Raw genomic sequence first — 21230 nt, forward strand, 5'->3', positions numbered from 1 at the left:
GGGAAAACAACACTCACACACAGTGCGCTAACCACTGCACCACCACTCACACAGTGCGCTAACCACTGCACCACCACTCCCCCCACACACACACAGTGCGCTAACCACTGCACCACCACTCACTCACACACAGTGCGCTAACCAGTGCACCACCACTCCCCACACACACAGTGCGCTAACCACTGCACCACCACCCCCCACACACACAGTGCGCTAACCACTGCACCACCACTCACACACAGTGCGCTAACCACTGCACCACCACTCCCACACACACACAGTGCGCTAACCACTGCACCACCACTCCCCACACACTCACACACAGTGCGCTAACCACTGCACCACCACTCCACACACACACACATAGTGTGCTAACCACTGCACCACCACTCCCCACACACACACAGTGCGCTAACCACTGCACCACCACTCCCCACACACACACACAGTGCGCTAACCACTGCACCACCACTCCCCACACACACACACAGTGCGCTAACCACTGCCCAACCACTCACACAGTGCGCTAACCACTGCACCACCACTACACACACACACAGTGCGCTAACCACTGCACCACCACTCCCCACTCACTCACACACAGTGCGCTAACCACTGCACCACCACTCACACACAGTGCGCTAACCACTGCACCACCACTCCCCACACACACACAGTGCGCTAACCACTGCACCACCACTCCCCACACACACACAGTGCGCTAACCACTGCACCACCACTCACCGTGGCTGCACGTGGCGAGGTGGAGGAAGAGGAGGTCACGTGTGGAGAGTTTCCACGTCGCCATTCACACCACGTGACCTCTGACCCGAAGTCACGTGCAGAGAAAATCGATACGCGCGTCTCATTGGTCCTCCTCCGAGGGGGCCACGCCCCCTCGAGAATTTTCCGCTCTTCCGATTGGTCCGGTGTGGGGGTGACGTCACGACACAACAAACCCCCCCCACCCCTCCATTGCCACGTAAGCCAATCGGCGAACTCCCCACTGGGTGATGACGTCACGCACGCGCATCCTGTAGCCAATGAGCGCGTCCGCGTAGGGACGGATGACGTCATGTGACTCGAGAGCGAGAGCGGGAGGGGCTACACAAGTCGAGGCCGAGACGCTGTAGCAGCTGCTGCTGTAGCTACAGCTGTTGCTGCTGCTGCTGTTGCTGTTGCTGCTGCAGCTGTTGCTGCTACAGCTGCTGTTGCTGCTGCTGCTACTACAGCTGCAGCTGCGTTGCCTGCCGACAGCAGCAACCTGTTGTGTGCATTGCGAGCCCCGCTGCCGTGAAGTTGCGAGGAAAGTATCTGAAGGTTAGTGGGTGGTCCCCCCCTACCTACCTCCACCAGCAGCACTCTTCTTTTAAAGGAATAAGTGCGTCCGTCCACGCCTGCGACGATTGGAGTGGTGAGGGTGAGGGGTGAGCGGTTGTTGTGAGGGTGGGTGGTGAGGGTGAGTGGTGAGGGTGAGCGGTTGTTGTGAGGGTGGGTGGTGAGTGGTGAGTGTTAGTGGTGAGAGAGTGGTTAGTGGTGAGGGTGAGTGGTGAGGGTGAGTGTTAGTGGTGAGAGAGTGGTTAGTGGTGAGGGTGATTGGTGAGTGGTGAGGGTTAGTGGTGAGAGAGTGGTTAGTGGTGAGGGTGAGTGGTGAGGGTGAGTGATGAGAGAGTTGTGAGAGAGTGGTTAGTGGTGAGGGTGAGTGGTGAGGGTGAGTTATGAGTAAGCTCCAAGATTAATAAACAAAAAATCTCGACAAATAAAAGTGCATGCGCAGTAATAGAATAATAACAATAATGATGATGATCAACCCGTGCTTGTTAAAGTTCAACGCGTTCACTACGATATTTAATTATCGCTGTTCAAATAATCCCGCCAAATTGAGTCGTTGATGAGGTCAGCTGTTAATTAGTAGCGGGCCAATTAAGACGTCGTTAATTAGGTCAGCTGTTAATGACCCTGAGGTGTTGACCTGAGGCCAATTAATTAAGCAACGTGCTCATTCAATTACAAATTGCGTGTGTGACGTGAGTCGACTCGGGTTTTATTTGAATTTTTAAAAATGCAATTGTGTTTAATTTAAGGACAGTGCATACATTAATTCTAGATTTGAAGCTTTCGTGACTGCAAGGATTCATATTCTTAGGTTTTTTCGGTAAAGTCACGTAGGTAAAACATCAAAATTAATAAAAAATTTAATAAAATATTTTATTTTTTAAATAAAATATTTTATTTTTATAAATTTTGATGTTTTACCTACGTGACTTTACCGAAAAAACCTAAGAATATATAGTGCATACATTATCAGAGTTGTGTTTTTTGTTTGCATTACGACCGCAGGTATTGTGGTCTATGCAAACATGACTCCTTGTAAAAAGGTGTCAGTTTTGTTGCCAGATAGAAGGGTAAAAAACAATTATCAAGACAATCCTAGATTGAATAGGAATGTTAAAGACCTCTTAATATCTCGATTTAAAGCTTTCGTGACTGCATGGATTCATCTTCTTGGTTCTTTCGGTAAAGTCACGTAGAAGGGAAGTAATACAATAAAACATAATAATATAATATTTTATTATGTTTTATTTTTATTATTATTTTATTACTTCCCTTCTACGTGACTTTACCGAAAGAACCAAGAAGATGAACCTCTTAGTATCGTTGGAGATTGTCATTAATTTAGTTAAGAGTGAGTGGCAAGCTCGACTGGCCACGATGATTTTATAGATGTTTGCCTTTTGCTCATTTAACTCTGGGCAACGTTACCTGTGATTGCTTTTTAAATCCTTTATATTAAGTTCACTTGCTTGCGCGCTTACGACCGTGCAAATCTTTCGGTCGTTTTTTAACCCACTTCCCGTGATCCAATCGAGCTGACATTTTGCACACAGACTCGTTGTGTGTGACAATTTATTTTCGTGAAAAACATTTTTTTCCAAAATTTTCCACTTTTTAGGAAAATTTTTTTTTCACATTTAATTTAAAATACCAATGTGATAAAAATGAAACTCTTACTCAAGAAAAAACAGAAATGAATAATAAAATAAAACCGATGCCACGCATATAAAGGATTTATAGTGAAAAACTTTGTTTTTACGGGTTAAAATTTTTTAAACATAAAATTGGCACCCTCGTTATAACTGGTGTCACGTGACGTGAGCAGATTGGAGATACAGAAACTAAATACACGTGCGGTTTTATAAATTAATTAACAAGACAAGCATTCACTGGGTAGCCGAGGAAATCACGAGCGCTTGATTGATTAATTAATTGGATGTTTGTGATTAATTAGGCTCGCCACACCGGAAGATAATTAACTTTGGAACTTCCATTTAATCCCAAAGCCAATGTTCCAGCTGGGCTGTGCGAACGGCCTTTAACCTGCTCTGAAAGTTTCAGGTTCTTGTGCACTAATTTGTGTGGGAAAAAAATGTAACATTAAATGTTATCACAGTATTTGGTTTCTCTTACGGGGTCGTTTATTTATCCGTTTACAACTCTGTCGGCCAACTGTTGGGCAAAGTCTTGGGGTCTCACACAGTTTGCCCCAAGGGAGTTTTTTTAACATATATTGTTTTAGAATAACGTTATTCTGTAATCTTTATTTTTTGCGAAAGTATCGTACAGGTTATCAAATCGCTGTTTCGCCCGAATAACTACCCTTGTAATCAACGACTTGTTTTGGAAAATTTAATCGGATCGCTAATGGCTCTGATGATGATGACACTTGCTGTGAGAGTTGTATTTTTAAATCCTTTATATTAAGTTCACTTGCTTGCTTGCTTAGGACCGTACAAATCTTTCGGTCGTTTTTTAACCCACTTCCAATCGAGCTGACATTTTGCACACAAACTCGTTGTGCGTGACAATTAATTTTCGTGAAAATTTTTTTTTCATATTTAATTTAAAATACCACGGTGATAAAAATGAAACTCTTACTCAAGAAAACAGAAATGAATAATAAAATAAAACCGATGCCACGTATATAAAGGATTTATAGTGAAAAACTTTGTTTTTACAGGTAAATTTTTACCTAGTTACAATGGCATTGGTCATTCTAGTGAATAAGTGGCACAGATGCTAATGCAACAGCAATGCCATTTCGAGGGTGTGGAATTTATCCTGTTATGTACGAAACTTGAGAACCCTAGCTACATACAATGTCTGCTGCCAGTTTTATAGGGCTGAACATTGAAAATGTCTAAGTGTACAATTATTGCGATTCTAATGTTTTTAAATAATTTTATCTTTTCCTGTAATTTCTTGAAATTCTCTTTTGGCTGGTTAAGTAAAAACATGCCTTACAATGGCTGCCCATAAAAAAATTTGTTTTAATGCATTTGTTTTCTGCCTATTTGAGTGGCCAGTTACTGGGCCGATTCTCCTGCGAGACCCGAGTGTGTGCTTCGCCAGGGAGAGATGTAAAAATGCAGGTGCAAAATGAAATAAACATTTATAAAAATAAAAGAATAAAAATCACGACGTTTCGGAAGCAACACAAGCTTCCGTCTTCAGGTGAAACTGTCACAGCAAAATATCTGTTTCACCTGAAGACGGAAGCTTGTGTTGCTTCCGAAACGTTGTGATTTTTCTCTTCTTCTTGGTTCTTTTGGTAAAGTCGTCACGTAGAAGGGAAGTAATAAAATAATAAAAATAAAACATAATAAAATAATTATCACGACGTTTCGGCCACAACGCAAGCAGCCGTCCTCAGGTGAAACCAGGTCTGTCGGGGAGACGAGTCTGAATGAAACAGCACACGAGCTTGGAGCATATATATAAGCTGGGTTGGGAGGGGGGGAAAGGGCGCTTCGACAAAAGAATTTGCATATAAAGAGGAATTTAGCATATTTATGGGAAATGCAGGAATGTAATTAGTACTACATATGCCCGTGCATTATGCAGGATTAGCAGCATCCAAGGGAGGGGATATGGGAAATGCATGTATGTGAATAGTACTAATTATGCCCGTGCATTATGCAGGATTTGTGATTTTTATTCTTTTATTTTAATTTTAATTTCATTTTTTACCTACGTGACTTTACCGAGTATGATTCCTTGCAGTCGCGAAAGCTTCAAATCTCCAAGATATCAAAATGGACGAGCGGCGCATGCATCAGGACGATGAGGAGCTGCAACAGCAGCAGCAGCAGTCTCCAAACAATCGGAAGGCTCCTTCACGCACCAGGCAGAATGCAGCTCAGTCTGTGCGACAGTATCCTCCTGCCTTGGCAGAGGCAGCAACCCAGACTTGTCAGTCTCCACAGGCTCAGCCAGTTGAGCACACCCCACAAGTGCCTAAGGTGTCTTCTGGCAGCAGTCAGCGACCGAGTGGAGAGGCGGCTTCTGATCCAAGCTCCCAAGGTGATCACTTTGACTGCCCCTTGTTCACACACACGTGCTGTCTAGCTATTAAGACATATTTGAGGTGTTTGTAAATTATATAATTTCACTAATAGGGGTTTTCCCCTTTTTTATGGCGACAAAACTGACACCTTTTGCAAGGAATCATGCTTACATTAACCACAATACCTGCAGTCAAATGCAAACAATAAACACAACTCTGATAATGTATGCATTGTCTTTGAAACTGATTGGTCCACACCAGAGACAGCTTTCTTTAGAGTCTCGTCTCATATGGTTTTCGACCAGATGACGCCAAGTATTGTGGTTAATGTAAGCATGATTCCTTGCAAAAGGTGTCAGTTTTGTTGCCAGAAAAAAGGTGAAAACCCCTATGAGTATATTTTGGTACTGGCAAAGGAGGTCCCATGATGACGCCTTTTGGCGTCATCTGGTCGAACACCATATGAGACTAAGCTCTAAAGAAAGCTGTCTCTGGTGTGGACCAATCCGTTTCAAAGACAATGCATACATTATCAGCGTTGTGTTTTTTGTTTGCATTTGACTGCAGGTATTGTGGTTAATGTAAGCATGATTCCTTACAAAAGGTGTCAATTTTGTTGCCAGAAAAAAAAAAGGGGAAAAACCCTATTGGTATATTTTGCTACTGGCAAAGGAGGTCCCATGATGACATCATTTCAATGTATTATTCTGAAAGAAATTGTCCCTGCGTGTACTCGCCTTACCTGTCCGCTTTTTGCCACTTAACCAAATCCTCAGGCTGCGTGAAAGTGGTGTACGACATGCTGATGACTGCAAGCAACTGTGGCAGCAATTGGCCATCCGACCAAGAAGACATATTTCGCCTCCTGGTAAGTTACCTGCTTTCGTTGAAATTCCTCGCAATCACATGTCACAATAAGCATTTGATGTTTTAAAGAATTTGCTCTGCGGTCTGTATGTATGTAGGTGCACGGGAGAGAACATTTTGAAATATTAAAGAAAATCAAGGAAAACCTGGAGCTGATCCGAACGCTGCCCACGGATGCCAATGTGTTGCGCAACCTGCAGCAACAACAGTACGTGAACACGAAATAGACACATCGCTGCTCGTACGAGACAAGTTCCCGATTGCTGCTGTAATTAAATGGTAGCAACAGAAGGGAAGTAATAAAATGATAAAAATAAAAATAATAAAATAATTCTCACGACGTTTCAGCCACAACGCAAGCAGCCGTCCTCAGGTGAAAACCAGGTCTGTCGAGGAGATAGCGTCTGAATGAAACAGCACACGCGCTTGGAGCGTGTATATACGCTGGGTTGGAAGGGGGGGAAAGGGCGCCTTGACAAAATAATTTGCACATCAAGAGGGTTAATTTTTTGGGTTTTTTCTCCCTCCCAGATACGTGACGGAATTGCGTGGCAGGCCGTCCAACCTCAGCCGACACGGCAGCGAGTGTTCACAGGAAGTCTTGGCCGGCAGCCAGGGATCCTCCAGTGCCGGCGAAGGTTCCTCATCAGGTGACACAAGCTTTCCCTGCTCGGCGCAGCACATTTCTCTGCACGGAACGTGGCGGCATGCGCTAGAATTGAAAGACGCGACACAATTTGCCACAGTGATACGCAGTCTTCTTGGTTCTTTCGGTAAAGTCGTCACGTAGAAGGGAAGTAATAAAATAATAAAAATAAAACGCGATAAAATACAATTCTCACGACGTTTCGGCCACAACGCAAGCAGCCGTCCTCAGGTGAAGAACAGGTCTGTCAGACGCTGTCTTTCCGACAGACCTGTTCTCCACCTGAAGACGGCTGCTTGCGTTGTGGCCGAAACGTCGTGAGAATTATTTTATGATGTTTTATTATTTTATTACTTCCCTTCTACGTGACGACTTTACCGAAAGAGCCAAGAGGATGAATTCAATATTACTCGTATATGTGTTGAGGTGTAAATGGTTTTATTGTGAATGCTCATCCACTGGTTGCAGGCGTTGCACAGGATTTTGTGACGGGTGAAGCGAGTGGATCCAATGGTCCCCCACGGCCACCGGACGGAGACAACCCACCGGCCCGGCTTGGAACCCTGCCGGACAGCGGCAAGCCTGGCAACGCTCTTTACAAGTAAGTGCCCTTTAGGTGCATCATCGTCGCCACCTTTAAACATCGTCGTCATTTTTCGATTTAAAGCTTTCGTGACTGCAGGGATTCATCTTCTTGGTTCTTTCGGTAAAGTCACGTAGAAGGGAAGTAATAAAATAATAAAAATAAAACACAATAAAATAATATAATATAATAAAATAATAAATATTATAATAATGTTGCTTTCCTTCTACGTGACTTTACCGAAAGAACCAAGAAGATCGTCATCATTCACGCTCTGAAAAAAATTACAAATAAATGAAAGGGATTCTTTGCTGAAATAACCTTTTCTACTCTGAGACATCTCTTTTAGCAGTGGCAAAATATAGTAGTAGGTTTTTACCCTTTTAAACTGGTACAAAACTGACATCTTTATACAAGGCATCATGTTTGCAATAACCACAACACAAGTAGTCAAAAAACAAACAAAAAGAAGCAAAAAGTACTTTTCGTGATTCTTGTATTTGGTATTAACATTTTGGAGCCTTGTGTGTTGTTGTTTTTGTGTCTCAAGCTTCCTGAAACAAATAGACTGCTTGGAATTTTTGGAGAATTTCACTTCACGTGGATTGTCGAGTGTCCAACAGCTGATGAACGTCACTCTGCAGGCAAGTTCCTACGGACGCTTCCATGCAAACTACGCGTGTTTTTTTACGTTTACAGGATTGGGATTTATTTTTAAGTTGTGCAAGTTTTTCTGCAACATAAAAAATGCACAAAGAAGCATGGAGAAGATGGAAGGTTGGAATTAAACTTGTAAAGAGTTAATACGTGTGTAGGTGAGGGTGAGTGGTGAGCGTGAGTGGTGAGCGTGAGTGGTGAGGGTGAGTGGTGAGCGTGAGTGGTGAGGGAGAGGGGTGAGTGGTGAGGGTGAGTGGTGAGGGTGAGTGGTGAGCGTGAGTGGTGAGGGTGAGTGGTGAGGGTGAGTGGTGAGGGAGAGGGGTGAGTGGTGAGGGTGAGTGGTGAGCGTGAGTGCTGAGTGGTGAGGGTGAGTGGTGAGGGTGAGTGGTGAGTAGTGAGGATTGTAGTGCCACAAGAGGGGGCTCTGGGACCCTAGGCAGAGAAGCCCTTGGCGGCAGGCGCTAGGATCCCAGGCACCCCAGACAGTTAAGCCCCTTGGCGCCACCAACGGGGGGGCTGTGTGTGCTCTGTGGGATACCTGGGGGCGCACACAACCCCACCCCTCGTTGGGCACGAGGCATAAAAGGGCAGCTCCCTGGACGATCGGGGCCAGTCGCAGCTCAAGACCCGCCAGCCAGCCAGCTTAGGACCCTGGACCCCCTCGTCCCGCTTGTCCTTGTAAGGGCCGGGACGCTGTGAGGGCCAGTGGTGGGACTCTGGGACTCCCGGCTCTACGTCCTTGTGAGGGCGAGTTCCGAGGAAGCCAGAGTCCAGACCCACACCTTGGCTGGGTCGGGTCAGGTAGCCTCCCCTAGGGTAATTGTAGCCGGAGGACCCCAGAGCGTAGCCAGAGTAGTGTATCTAGGCTGTGTACCTAGGCTGTGTATCTAGGCTGTGTACTTAGGCTGTGTACCTAGGCTGTAACAGAGTATCAGGACTGTTGGAGTGTTGTATTGTAATAAAGAAGTTACCTCTACAAGTGTCTCCGGAACCCATTACACGTGGATACCGAAACATGCAAATAAGAAACATTGACAACTGCAAAAAAGTAGATGGGCTTGGGCAAGGGAACATCACTGGACTGCATTGTGGCTGGGAAACAAGACCGGTGTTGGAGTGGCATCCAAAGTAGAGCACACATCACCAAGAGGATGACCACCACAGAAATTCGAGTTGTGAGAATATTAGTTCGTGTGTAGTTGATAGATGGATCGTGGTCACATAGCTCGAGTGAGGAGGCTGAGGAGTCCTGATCCAGTAGTGGGTACAAAAAAAACACATTCCTCCTGCGGAGGGAGCGGGTAGGAACGTTGGGTTGCTCGGTCAATGGCCAACTGTGAGGGCGGGCACAAGCCGTCGTGAGTAGGTTAAACGTTGAGTTTTATAAGGGCACCACGGGGTGACCAGCCCCTCCCCACCCAGCCCCACCTCACCCTCCCCACCCAGCCCCTCCCCACCCTCCCCTCCCCACCCAGCCCCTCCCCACCCTCCCCTCCCCACCCAGCCGCACCCCTCCCATTTTTGGATGCACGACGGACAGACACAATAATCCCCTGTGGGCTGGTGGAACCAGGTGGTTCCTACCGGTAATACCGACTGATTTTGTACATTAATTGCTCTGAGGAATACACGTCGTCAGAAATTTGAAGAATGTTGTATCGTACACTATGGGAACCTCATTTGCCAGTAAAAATATCATAATTGTTTTTTTACCCTTCTATCTGGCAACAAAACTGACACCTTTTTACAAGGAGTCATGTTTGTATAGACCGCAATACTTGTCTCGGGTGTGGACCAATCAACTTCAAGGACAGTGCATACATTATCAGAGTTATGTCTTTTGTTTGTATTTATGACTGCAGGTATTGCGGTTTATACAAACATGACTGCTTGTAAAAAGGTGTCAGTTTTGTTGCCAGATAGAAGGGTAAAAAACCAATTATCAATGTTGGATCGCTGAACAAAATTTGGTGTGTGTGTGCATATTTTCTGTGTTTCGCTGGATTTTAGGACTTGGATGAACTGGGAGTCCCAGAAGCCAAAAAGCGACTGCTATTGAGTGGAATCGAAGAGCATGGCGTGTCCACCACGATCTCCAGCGAGACGACACTGCAGCGCTCGTCCAGTGAAGAGACAGTCCACCTCAGCTCCGAGGACGACGACGATGACGGCATCGACACCAAGGACGGCATCCTTGCCAAAGTGTTCCCAGCGCTGCGGCCCTTTGGCAGGAATCTGTCCTCTGTCGGCAATCGGTATCGCAAAAGCAGCATTGCCAAATACAATTTGCGAGCGTACGCTCGCCAAGCCGTTGGCCTTCCTCGTGCTGGCAGCTGGGGAGGCAGTAGCAGCCTGGAGGTGCCCAGGAGCAAGATGCCAAAATTGTCTTCATGCTCTGACATCGAAGAAGAAGAGGGGCTGGAGTGAGGAGAGGAGGGGGGTAGCGATAGATGGATGATGGTGGGAGGTTGTGTGGGCCGTGGGATGCACTTTGTATGAAAAGCCCTTGGGGTAAATAAGCTGGTGTCTTTTGATTGAAAGCTTTCGTGACTGCAGGGATTCATCTTCTTGGTTCTTTCAGTAAAGTCACGGTCGACAGACCTGTTCTCCACCTGAGGACGGCTGCTTGCGTTGTGGCCGAAACGTCGTGAGAATTATTTTATGATGTTTTATTGTTATTATTTTATTATTTTCCTTCTACGTGACTTTACCGAAAGAACGACGTTTCGGCCAGAACGCAAGCAGCCGTCCTCAGGTGAAGAACAGGTCTGTCGAGAAGACAGTCTGTTTTTATTTATTATTATTTTATTTCCATTCTACGTGACTTTACCGAAAGAACCAAGAAGATGAATCCCTGCAGTCACGAAAGCTTTAAATCGAATTTCCTTTGAGCTTGCTTGCATAGTTTTTTTTTTTACAGAATGCAGTCAATAAAATATAAAGCTGCATCTTGGCTTTACTACCCAAGGCAGGAACTTGTCTCTTCCAAGAAAGAAGTGAATGACTTATCAGTTTTGTTCCTTCTTAATTTTGGAGCTTTCGTGACTGCAGGAATTATTCTTTGGTTTTTTCGGTAAAGTCAAGTATAAAGATAAAACGTGCCGTTTAAGTCATCTGGAGTTGAAATATACAACACGTTTTGTTTCCATGCAGAGGAGATAGCCATGTTCAGAGCAATGTGCTTTTTTGTTGTGTTGCATTTGCTCGACTGTTCAAAGATCGTTTCAAATCTGCATCTATTGGAAGGATGAACACGAAGTGGGAAGGTTTTTGCAAAATCAGATGTTCTTGTACTCCAGAAGATTGTTGTACGGGGCCTGTCTGCTATAACCTACTTGATAACAACCCCAAAAATGCCTAAGTAAAGTTGATTTGTGACATGTTCCATTCTGCAAAGTTTTATAGACTTTGCTGCTGGTAGCAGATGTAGAGAGAACAACACCTGTCTACACTTAGTGTTCATGGAACTGTCTTAAGCGTATATATGCAGTGGGTTTTTTTTAAAATCCATTATATTAAGTTCATTTGCTTGCTTAGGACCATGCAAATGTTTCGGTCGTTTTTTAACCCACTTCCCGTCATCCAATCGAGCTGACATTTTGCACACAGACTCGTTGTGCGTGACAATTAATGTTCGTGAAACATTTTTTCCCAAATTTTACACTTTTTAGGGAATTTTTTTTATAAATATTTAATTACCAATTGCTTAATGGTGGCAGGCAATCATCTGACCCATAGGTGGCAGCCATCTCAAGCCAGAGGACAAGAGGACTCTAGCCGCCACGCATATAAAGGATTTATAGTGAAAAACTTTGTTTTTACGGGTAAATTTTTTGTTACAGGTAGGAACAACAGTTCCCCACTGCCCACCAGGGATTATGTGTCTGTCGTGCATAGCCCCTCCCACCGTGTAACACGCTCGCGGATTGGTTGAAGTGCGTCACGTGACCGCGAGCTTTCTGCCCAACCAAGTTCCTAGCTGGCCACTGTGAAGGAACGTGATTGTGCTGTGGATTCAGAAACCCGAGTTTGAGGGTGACGTCCGAACTGCTGATTGTTTGGGCGCTGACCACTGGTGAAGTACCCGTCTGGTCACTGCCTGCATCTTGGAGTGGATTGAACAAGGGCTCTTGATATTATTGAGCTTTGATTAAAAGCCAAAAACCTTTAAAGTACAATTTCAGGAATTGTTTTTCTGGATAAACCGCTTGCAAAAAATATATCCAATGTTTGAGTTTGCATACGGAGCCCAAAACCACCTGTACGTTTTGCAATGTGCTTTATATTTTGTAGCAATCACTGCCTTTCATGTAAACTGGTACCAGGTGCATACAGCGCATGGGAACGTTCAATTCGAATGTGCAATTCCCTGGAATAGCCACAGTAGTGATTTGTTTAAACAAGTTTTGACAATAAAAACAACTCTCTTTGAACCGTTAACACGATCTTTTCTGACGGTGTTTTTTAATCCAATGTGGCGCGATAGAAATATTTTATTTACCGTCGTACACGGGTTGATATTGACGGAGCACAGGCGAGTATCACTTTGACGCTGTGGTGGATTGAGCGCAGATGTTTGCGTCGGGGGTAGCTGAGCGAATCGCCGTGTGGTAATGATGCCTCCAGGTGTGTCAACCGGGATGTTCTGTTCTGGATCGCAAACAACAAAGCACCTAACACTCACACACACACAGACTCCTACACACACCTAACACTCACACACACCTAACACTCACACACACCTAACACTCACACACACACAGACTCCTACACACACCTAACACTCACACACACCTAACACTCACACACACCTAACACTCACACACACCTAACACTCACACACACCTAACACTCACACACACCTAACACTCACACACACACACCTAACACTCACACACACAGACTCCTACACACACCTAACACTCACACACCTAACACTCACACAGACTCCTACACACACACACACCTAACACTCACACACCTAACACTCACACACCTAACACTCACACACCTAACACTCACACACCTAACACACACACCTAACACTCACACACACCTAACACTTACACACACCTAACACTTACACACACCTAACACTTACACACACCTAACACTCACACACCTAACACACACACCTAACACTCACACACACCTAACACACACACACACCTAACACTCACACACACCTAACACTCACACACACCTAACACTTACACACACCTAACACTCACACACACCTAACACACACACACACCTAACACTTACACACACCTAACACTCACACACACCTAACACTTACACACACCTAACACTCACACACACCTAACACTCACACAGGTGACTGATGGATGAGCGCGAGCGGCGCTTTGTAAACTCACCTTCATCGTCTCCCTCGCCGACTCGCCGAGTGTTTGTGTTGTTGTTGGAAACGTCCCGACGTCAAATTGAAGCTTGGACGGGCGAGCCAAGGGAAGTTCCAGCAGCGGAAGAAGCTCGTCACGTTGCAGACACCGAGTGACGCGTACCACGTGACAGAGACGCCAACTCCCACGTGCCCTTGAATGCCCCTTCTCGGTTCAAGCGGCGCCCGTTCTACACGCACAAAAGTGTGATTTTGATGATGAACGAACGAAGGAGCAACGAATAAACAAAACCCGGACGACGCCATGGCAAATCAGAGTTCTGTCTGCTGCCAATTCTCGTCGGCATCTCTCGCGCAACGCGGATCGCACTGCGCGCGTTCCTCGTCCGTGCCGGCCACATGGTTGATATCGGCAATAACGACGGAGCGAGACACGGAGCGAGATAAAATAGCCGCCTCCTATAATGTACGCTTCAACTAAAAAACAAGTATAACCCGTAAAAACAAAGTTTTTCACTATAAATCCTTTATATGCGTGGCCGCTAGAGTCCTCTCGTCCTCTGGCTTGAGATGACTGCCACCTATGGGTCAGATGATTGCATGCCACCATTAAGCAATTGGTAATTAAATGTATTTTTGTCCTAAAAAGTGTGTGTCAGTGTGTGTGTCAGGCTGTGTGTCAGTGTGTGTGTCAGTGTGGCGAGGAGTGGTGGTGCAGCGGTTAGCGCGCTGCACTACGAACCTGGATCCCCGAGTTATATTCCCGCTCACGGCCAAAACCAGCGACGATTACCTGAACCGGCACTGCGCCTCCCCCGGGTCGACTCAGCCTCAAATGAGTACCTGGTGCGGTGTGTAAACATCGCCACTGGGGAGATAAAGGCGGCCGGGCGTGGTGCTGGCCTCCCACCCCCTCCTCCACCGTTCCGGCCTTATAGGTGCTCGCTAACAGCACTTGCCCCAACAGCCTGTGCAGGCTACACGGGTGATCTTTGTCTTTGTGTCTTTGGCGCGCGCCCTCGTTGCCTGCGTCCCCAGAGACACTGCCCCCTCCTCCACGATCGGCGTCGTATTGCGCCTTTTGGCGTCATCTGGTCCAACCCATGTGAGACTAGGCTCTAAGGAAAGCTGTCTCGGGTGTGGACCAATCAACTTCAAGGACCATGTGAGACTAGGCTCTAAGGAAAGCTGTCTCGGGTGTGGACCAATCAACTTCAAGGACCATGTGAGACTCGGCTCTAAGGAAAGCTGTCTCGGGTGTGGACCAATCAACTTCAAGGACAGTGCGTACATTATCAGAGTTGTGTTTTTTGTTTGTATTATGACTGGAGGTATTGTGGTCTATGCAAACATGACTCCTCGTAAAAAGGTGTCAGTTTTGTTGCCAGAAGGGTAAAAAACCAATTATCATATTTTTACTGGCAAATGAGGTCCCCATAGTGTAGATGTTTGCCCCGAGCTCTCATACTCTGATGGTGGATTGTCTTTGAGTTGTGCGCCTTTTGGCGTCTTCTGGTCCAACCCATGTGAGACTGGGCTCTAAGGAAAGCTGGCGGGGGCAAGAGGTGGGCGTGGCTTGGCTTGGCTGGGGTAAGAGGTGGGCGTGGCTTGGCGGGGGAGATTGCAGTGACCCAAACCTTTGAGGGCTACGTCAACCTGGGCAATTATATCCACTGGGATGTGTTTGGGGCGACTGCAAAATTCAGCCCTCTAGCTAGTGTAGTGTAGTATGGAGGTATGACGTCATACGCGCTGAGGTGCGATGACGTCATGTCGTTGTGGGAGCCCAGGATGGTGAGCGGTTGAAGAGAGCCGAAGAGACAGCCAGGGGTAGTGCTCAAGAAGTCTGTAGAAGCCGGCTGTAGTTACGGGAGGTGCTGCTCTCCTTGGTCGGAAGGTGTTGGCTGAACCCCTGTCCTGACTCGAGTGTGAGAGCCCTTAGAGACAGCCCAGGCTAGCAGCAGATAGAGCCAAGGGTCCACGTGAAGGACCGGGTGTAGGGCACCTACCCCTGGTGTTACTTACCACCTTCATTGTTAATAAACCGGCGCAAGCCCTTACCTGAAGACCTGCCTCCACGTCGTCATTCACTACACAACACAATGTGGGACATCGATGTACACAGATATGAACAAGATCAGCAGACAAGACGTCTTTCATTTATTCGGTCTCTCCACGAAACAAAGGAACGTTTTACACAAAATATAAATCCCACGGCCTTCTGCGAGTCCATGACTACTACAGCATTGGTTCAGTGCAAGGCAGCTGTGGACCGGTTCTTGTGCACGATGTCTCAACAGCAGTCAGGGCTTGCTTCAACCCACGGTTGTCAACATCCAGACGTTAATCAGAAGGACCATGTCTTGTCCTAGTTCACCAACATAAGACGTCATACAAAATCCTAATTAGCGTTGGGTAGAATGTATCTACTCAATGTGCTCTGCCTTGTAACTGAATACAAAATTGTAAAAAAAATGCGTTTTCAATGTGCTCTTAAAATTACCTCCTTGCTATGAAAGAATTCAGACTTTACATATTTCATTTATCGATCTCTCCACGAAACAAAGGAATGTTTTAAACTATAACCATCACGGCCTTCTGGGAGTGCATCATTGATTCAGTGCAAGCCACCTATGGACCCTTATTGGTGCACAGCGTCTCAACAGCAGCCGGGCTTGCTTCAACCAATGGTTATGAACCTCCAGACAAGGAGCATTTCTCGTCCTAGATGACAAAGTCTCTGTCAACACGTAATACAAAATTATAATTCGTGTTGTAGAGAATGTATCTCCTCTACGTGTAACTTTTAAGCGTTATGCCTTGTAACTGACGGATAATCCGAGTGTGCTCGCTATTTCAAATACGATGAGTTGCTCCAGAGACAGATGCTTCCTGAAACACAAAAATACCCTTTGACCTGTATCACAAATCAACGGGTCTCACCTGAGTTATCTGTACAGGTTACTTGCAAAACACACTGTGTCCTAACATCACTTATTCAATGTTTGACCCTTGTAAATAAAATGTTGCATGTACACACAACATCAAACAAGTGTTCATTCTAAATTGACGGGCATTTTAACATAATTTCATTACTGCAGTGAAATACACTGCATCAGATAACATCTTATTAAGAAGTTATTTTTAAAAAAATGCACTGTCTGCCTAACAGTGGATGTAAAACATACTTTTGTGTCATTCAACACGAGGCCATTGCATGCTGGCGTCCAAGTCAAAATGTAGCAATATCTAAACATCGTGAATGCTTGAGGGCTTGTTGGCTCTCGCTCCTGGTCAGGGATCTACCCAACACACAGGTCCACAAAGATTGGCCGCGCTTACCCTGCAGGTTGAACCTAGGAACTGAGTGTTCAACTTCGCATTATTTTCATTAAAGGCCTGTGACAAAGGTGCATCTATTGGAGCGACATCGTCTCAAGCCGACACATCTACCGGGTAACCATTTCACTTTGTATTGTCTCGGAGGAAGTCCACCCACACCTCCACTTCCACAAACTGCTGGGAGTTGCCTCGCTCTGCCTCAGTCAGAATTCTCCTCCTGCTTCACGTTGCCACCATCGATGTGAAGGTCCCATTTTGGAGTTGAACCTTCATCTTCACATTTTACCTTCACTTCTTCGCACTTCACCATCACTTCTTCATATCCCACCTTCACCTCTTCATATTTCACCTTGATACCTTTAAAAGTGTCCAAGCTGGGATATTCTTCCGGTTCTTGTTTGATGAGGGATGGGCTCATTGCAGCACTTTGACTTTCACAAGCTGATTTCAGACTCCAGTCCTTGTGGATCTTCTGATGCGTGTGTCTTCTCTGGTGGACTTGAAGATTGGAAGAATCTGAAAACGCCTTTCCACACACACTGCACTTGAAGGGTTTCTCTCCCGTGTGTGTTCTCTGGTGTGCTACAAGAGTAGATGACTGTGAAAATGCATTCCCACACACACTGCACTTGAAGGGGTTCTCTCCCGTGTGAGTTCTCTGGTGTTTTACAAGAGTAAATGACTTTGCAAACGCCTTCCCACACACACTGCACTTAAAGGGTTTCTCTCCCGTGTGTGTTCTCTGGTGTTTTACAAGAGTAAATGACTTTGCAAACGCATTCCCACACACACTGCACTTAAAGGGTTTCTCTCCTGTGTGTGTTCTCTGGTGTGTTACAAGAGTAGATGAAAGTGCAAACGACTTCCCACACACACTGCACTTAAAGGGTTTCTCTCCTGTGTGTGTTCTCTGGTGTGTTATAAGAGTAGATGACTGTGCAAACGCCTTCCCACACACACTGCACTTGAAGGGTTTCTCTCCTGTGTGTGTTCTCTGGTGTATTACGAGATGATATAAAACAGAAAACGCCTTCCCACACAGAGTACACTTGAAGGGTTTCTCTCCCGTGTGTGTTCTCTGGTGTATTATAAGAGCAGATGACTTTGCAAACGCCTTCTCACACACACTGCACTTGAAGGGTTTCTCTCCCGTGTGTGTTCTCTGGTGTGTTACAAGAGTAGATGAAAGTGCAAACGCCTTCCCACACACACTGCACTTAAAGGGTTTCTCTCCCGTGTGAGTTCTCTGGTGTTTTACAAGAGTAAATGACTTTGCAAACGCCTTCCCACACACACTGCACTTAAAGGGTTTCTCTCCTGTGTGTGTTCTCTGGTGTTTTACAAGAGTAAATGACTTTGCAAACGCATTCCCACACACACTGCACTTGAAGGGTTTCTCTCCCGTGTGTGTTCTCTGGTGTATTATAAGAGCAGATGACTTTGCAAACGCCTTCTCACACACACTGCACTTAAAGGGTTTCTCTCCTGTGTGTGTTCTCTGGTGTTTTACAAGAGTAAATGACTTTGCAAACGCCTTCCCACACACACTGCACTTGAAGGGTTTCTCTCCCGTGTGTGTTCTCTGGTGTATTATAAGAGCAGATGACTTTGCAAACGCCTTCTCACACACACTGCACTTAAAGGGTTTCTCTCCCGTGTGTGTTCTCTGGTGTGTTACAAGAGTAGATGAAAGTGCAAACGCCTTCCCACACACACTGCACTTGAAGGGTTTCTCTCCCGTGTGTGTTCTCTGGTGTGTTATGAGAGAAGATGACTGTGCAAATGCCTTTCCACACACACTGCACTTGAAGGGTTTCTCTCCCGTGTGTGTTCTCTGGTGTATTACGAGATGATATAAAACAGAAAATGCCTTCCCACACAGAGTACACTTGAAGGGTTTCTCTCCCGTGTGTGTTCTCTGGTGTATTATAAGAGCAGATGACTTTGCAAACGCCTTCTCACACACACTGCACTTGAAGGGTTTCTCTCCCGTGTGTGTTCTCTGGTGTGTTACAAGAGTAGATGAAAGTGCAAACGCCTTCCCACACACACTGCACTTGAAGGGTTTCTCTCCCGTGTGTGTTCTCTGGTGTGTTACAAGAGTAGATGACTGTGCAAACGCCTTCCCACACACACTGCACTTGAAGGGTTTCTCTCCCGTGTGTGTTCTCTGGTGTATTATAAGAGCAGATGACTTTGCAAACGCCTTCTCACACACACTGCACTTAAAGGGTTTCTCTCCCGTGTGTGTTCTCTGGTGTATTTTAAGATCAAATGACCGTGCAAATGCCTTCCCACACACACTGCACTTGAAGGGTTTCTCTCACGTGTGTGTTCTCTGGTGTATTTTAAGATCAAATGACCGTGCAAATACCTTCCCACACACACTGCACTTGAAGGGTTTCTCTCCCGTGTGTGTTCTCTGGTGGATCTGAAGAACTGATGGCCATGCAAACGTCTTCCCACACACACTGCACTTGAAGGGTTTCTCTCCCGTGTGTGTTCTCTGGTGCTGTGTCAATTTTCCAGTCGGATCCGTGCTGTATCCACGCTGGTCGCATTGTTGACTTGTCGTCCCAAGCTGTGCTGAGCGCCTTTGCTCCATCAGACCAAGCGACAGCTGCAGACAGAAAAAAATTATATCCACACCACCAACACGTCAGTATCGAGACACAGAGAAATTAAAAAACACAGTCACACGTGACTTACACGTCTATACTTATTCATATATTCATGATGCAGCGAAAAAGTTTCCTAAATTCATCACACGGGCTGCTATTGCACACAATGAGAGGGTGAATGGTCGTAAATATGCCTGGAAGCCCTCGTATCTTCTTAATGAATGTTAACCCAAAACTCCGAGCACACAATTTCGGCTGTCTGGCTACAAAAGAAATATTTATTAGAGCTAAATTCGGCTAACATAGCAAAGGGTGTTGGAAACAATCCTATTTGTGTTATGCAGAAATGCGTAAATTAATACTGGTAGGAACCTCCTGGTTACACCAGCCCACAGGGGATTGTTGTGTCCGTCGTGAAGGGGGGGGGCTGGGTGGAGAGGGTGGAGAGGGTGGGGAGGGGCTGGGTGGGGCTGGGTGGTGGGTGGGAGGGGTGGGGCTGGGTGGGGAGGGGCTGGTCACCCCGTGGTGCCCTTATAAAACTCAATGTTTAACCTACTCACGCCGGCTTGTGCCCGCCCTCACAGTCGGCATATGTGCGGAATACACCACGCCGCCGTTGACCCTGCAGGCCATTGAGCGAGCAACCCGACGTTCCTACCAGCTCCCTCCGCAGCAGCAGGAATGTTGTTCAGTGGCAACTTAGCGGTGTGAAGCCAGGCTCAGATGTCCTTGAATGATGGGATGAACAGATCTGACGTCAGCTGCTGCACGTGTGTGTGCTGTGCTAACTTCCTGTTTCCACTCTTATAAAGAGTTCCAGAGGAAAACTAAAATAAACTATTGTTTTGATACAACCTCCGTGTTCATCAGAGTTAATATACTTTACACTGTCACACACTGCCCGGTTTCTCCCTCCACATTCAGCGTCTTTGACAGACAGACATTGACACACGTAGTCTTGGTTCTTTCGGTAAAGTCACGTAGATAGGAAATAAAAATAACAGATCATGAAATTAAATTAAATAAACACCACGTGTGTTGCGATCGAAACGTCGTGGGTTTATTCTTTATTTGCAATTTTTTATTATATTTAACATTATTATCTGTTATTTTTTTAAATCTCCGTGACTTCACCGAAAGAACCAAGAATATGAATTGCTGCAGTTACGAAAGTTTTAAGTCAAAACATTGACACACGCGTTCACAAAACCCCACCCACCTTGTTGTTGTGGGCAGGTAGCTTCTGTAAACAAGAGCGGTACAGCAGCTCAAGCGGGCTTGGCCTGGTAAAAAAACGAAAAGAAAAACTGCGTTAATATCTACAATAAACCAAAGTGACAAAGTAGCGAGCCGCGTGAAGACAAATTAAACTTAAGGGAGGGAATTAAAGCAAACGCGACCAGGCGAGGGCAGGAGGCAAGGCCCCGCGTGTCTAGGCCCCGCGTTGTAAAGTTCCAACTTGGACATCGATTCACAAGCTCGCTGCTGCTCTATTGACATCCCTACGAGAGAGAGAGCGAGGCTCTAGCTTGGTAAACAACAATAACAACAACCACAACAACAACAACCACAACAACAACCACAACAACCGCGATGAGAATTTCTCACCTCGGATTTCACTGCACGCGCGAAGCTGCAGCCTGTGACGTCACGCGGCAGCAGGTGACATGACGTCACTCCCGGGGTACCAGCAACAGCCCCTCCCACAACGAGTGGCGACTCTAACGGACGTCATTAATAAATTATGTTAATGTTTTGCGATCTAAACGTCGTGGGTTTTTTGCTTTAATAAATGACTTTACCGAAAA

At 46.0% G+C, this 21230-nt stretch overlaps 1 protein-coding gene across 1 annotated transcript; it reads left to right on the top strand.

Annotated features, from left to right (window-relative positions):
* The first annotated feature begins 1210 nt into the window (after positions 1 to 1210).
* Positions 1211 to 10884, top strand: LOC133340219 (uncharacterized). The gene is made up of 8 exons (XM_061548245.1): positions 1211 to 1320; positions 5062 to 5361; positions 6121 to 6212; positions 6310 to 6419; positions 6743 to 6861; positions 7326 to 7458; positions 7991 to 8084; positions 10108 to 10884. The coding sequence occupies exons 2-8, from the start codon at positions 5094 to 5096 to the stop codon at positions 10522 to 10524; spliced, it is 1233 nt and encodes a 410-aa protein (XP_061404229.1). The 5' UTR covers positions 1211 to 1320; positions 5062 to 5093; the 3' UTR covers positions 10525 to 10884.
* The last annotated feature ends 10346 nt before the right edge of the window (positions 10885 to 21230 follow it).

Source organism: Lethenteron reissneri, unplaced genomic scaffold (assembly GCF_015708825.2).
Source record: "Lethenteron reissneri isolate LAM-NWPU_2019-01 unplaced genomic scaffold, ASM1570882v1 scaffold_96, whole genome shotgun sequence".
Classification (NCBI taxonomy): Eukaryota; Metazoa; Chordata; class Hyperoartia; order Petromyzontiformes; family Petromyzontidae; genus Lethenteron; species Lethenteron reissneri.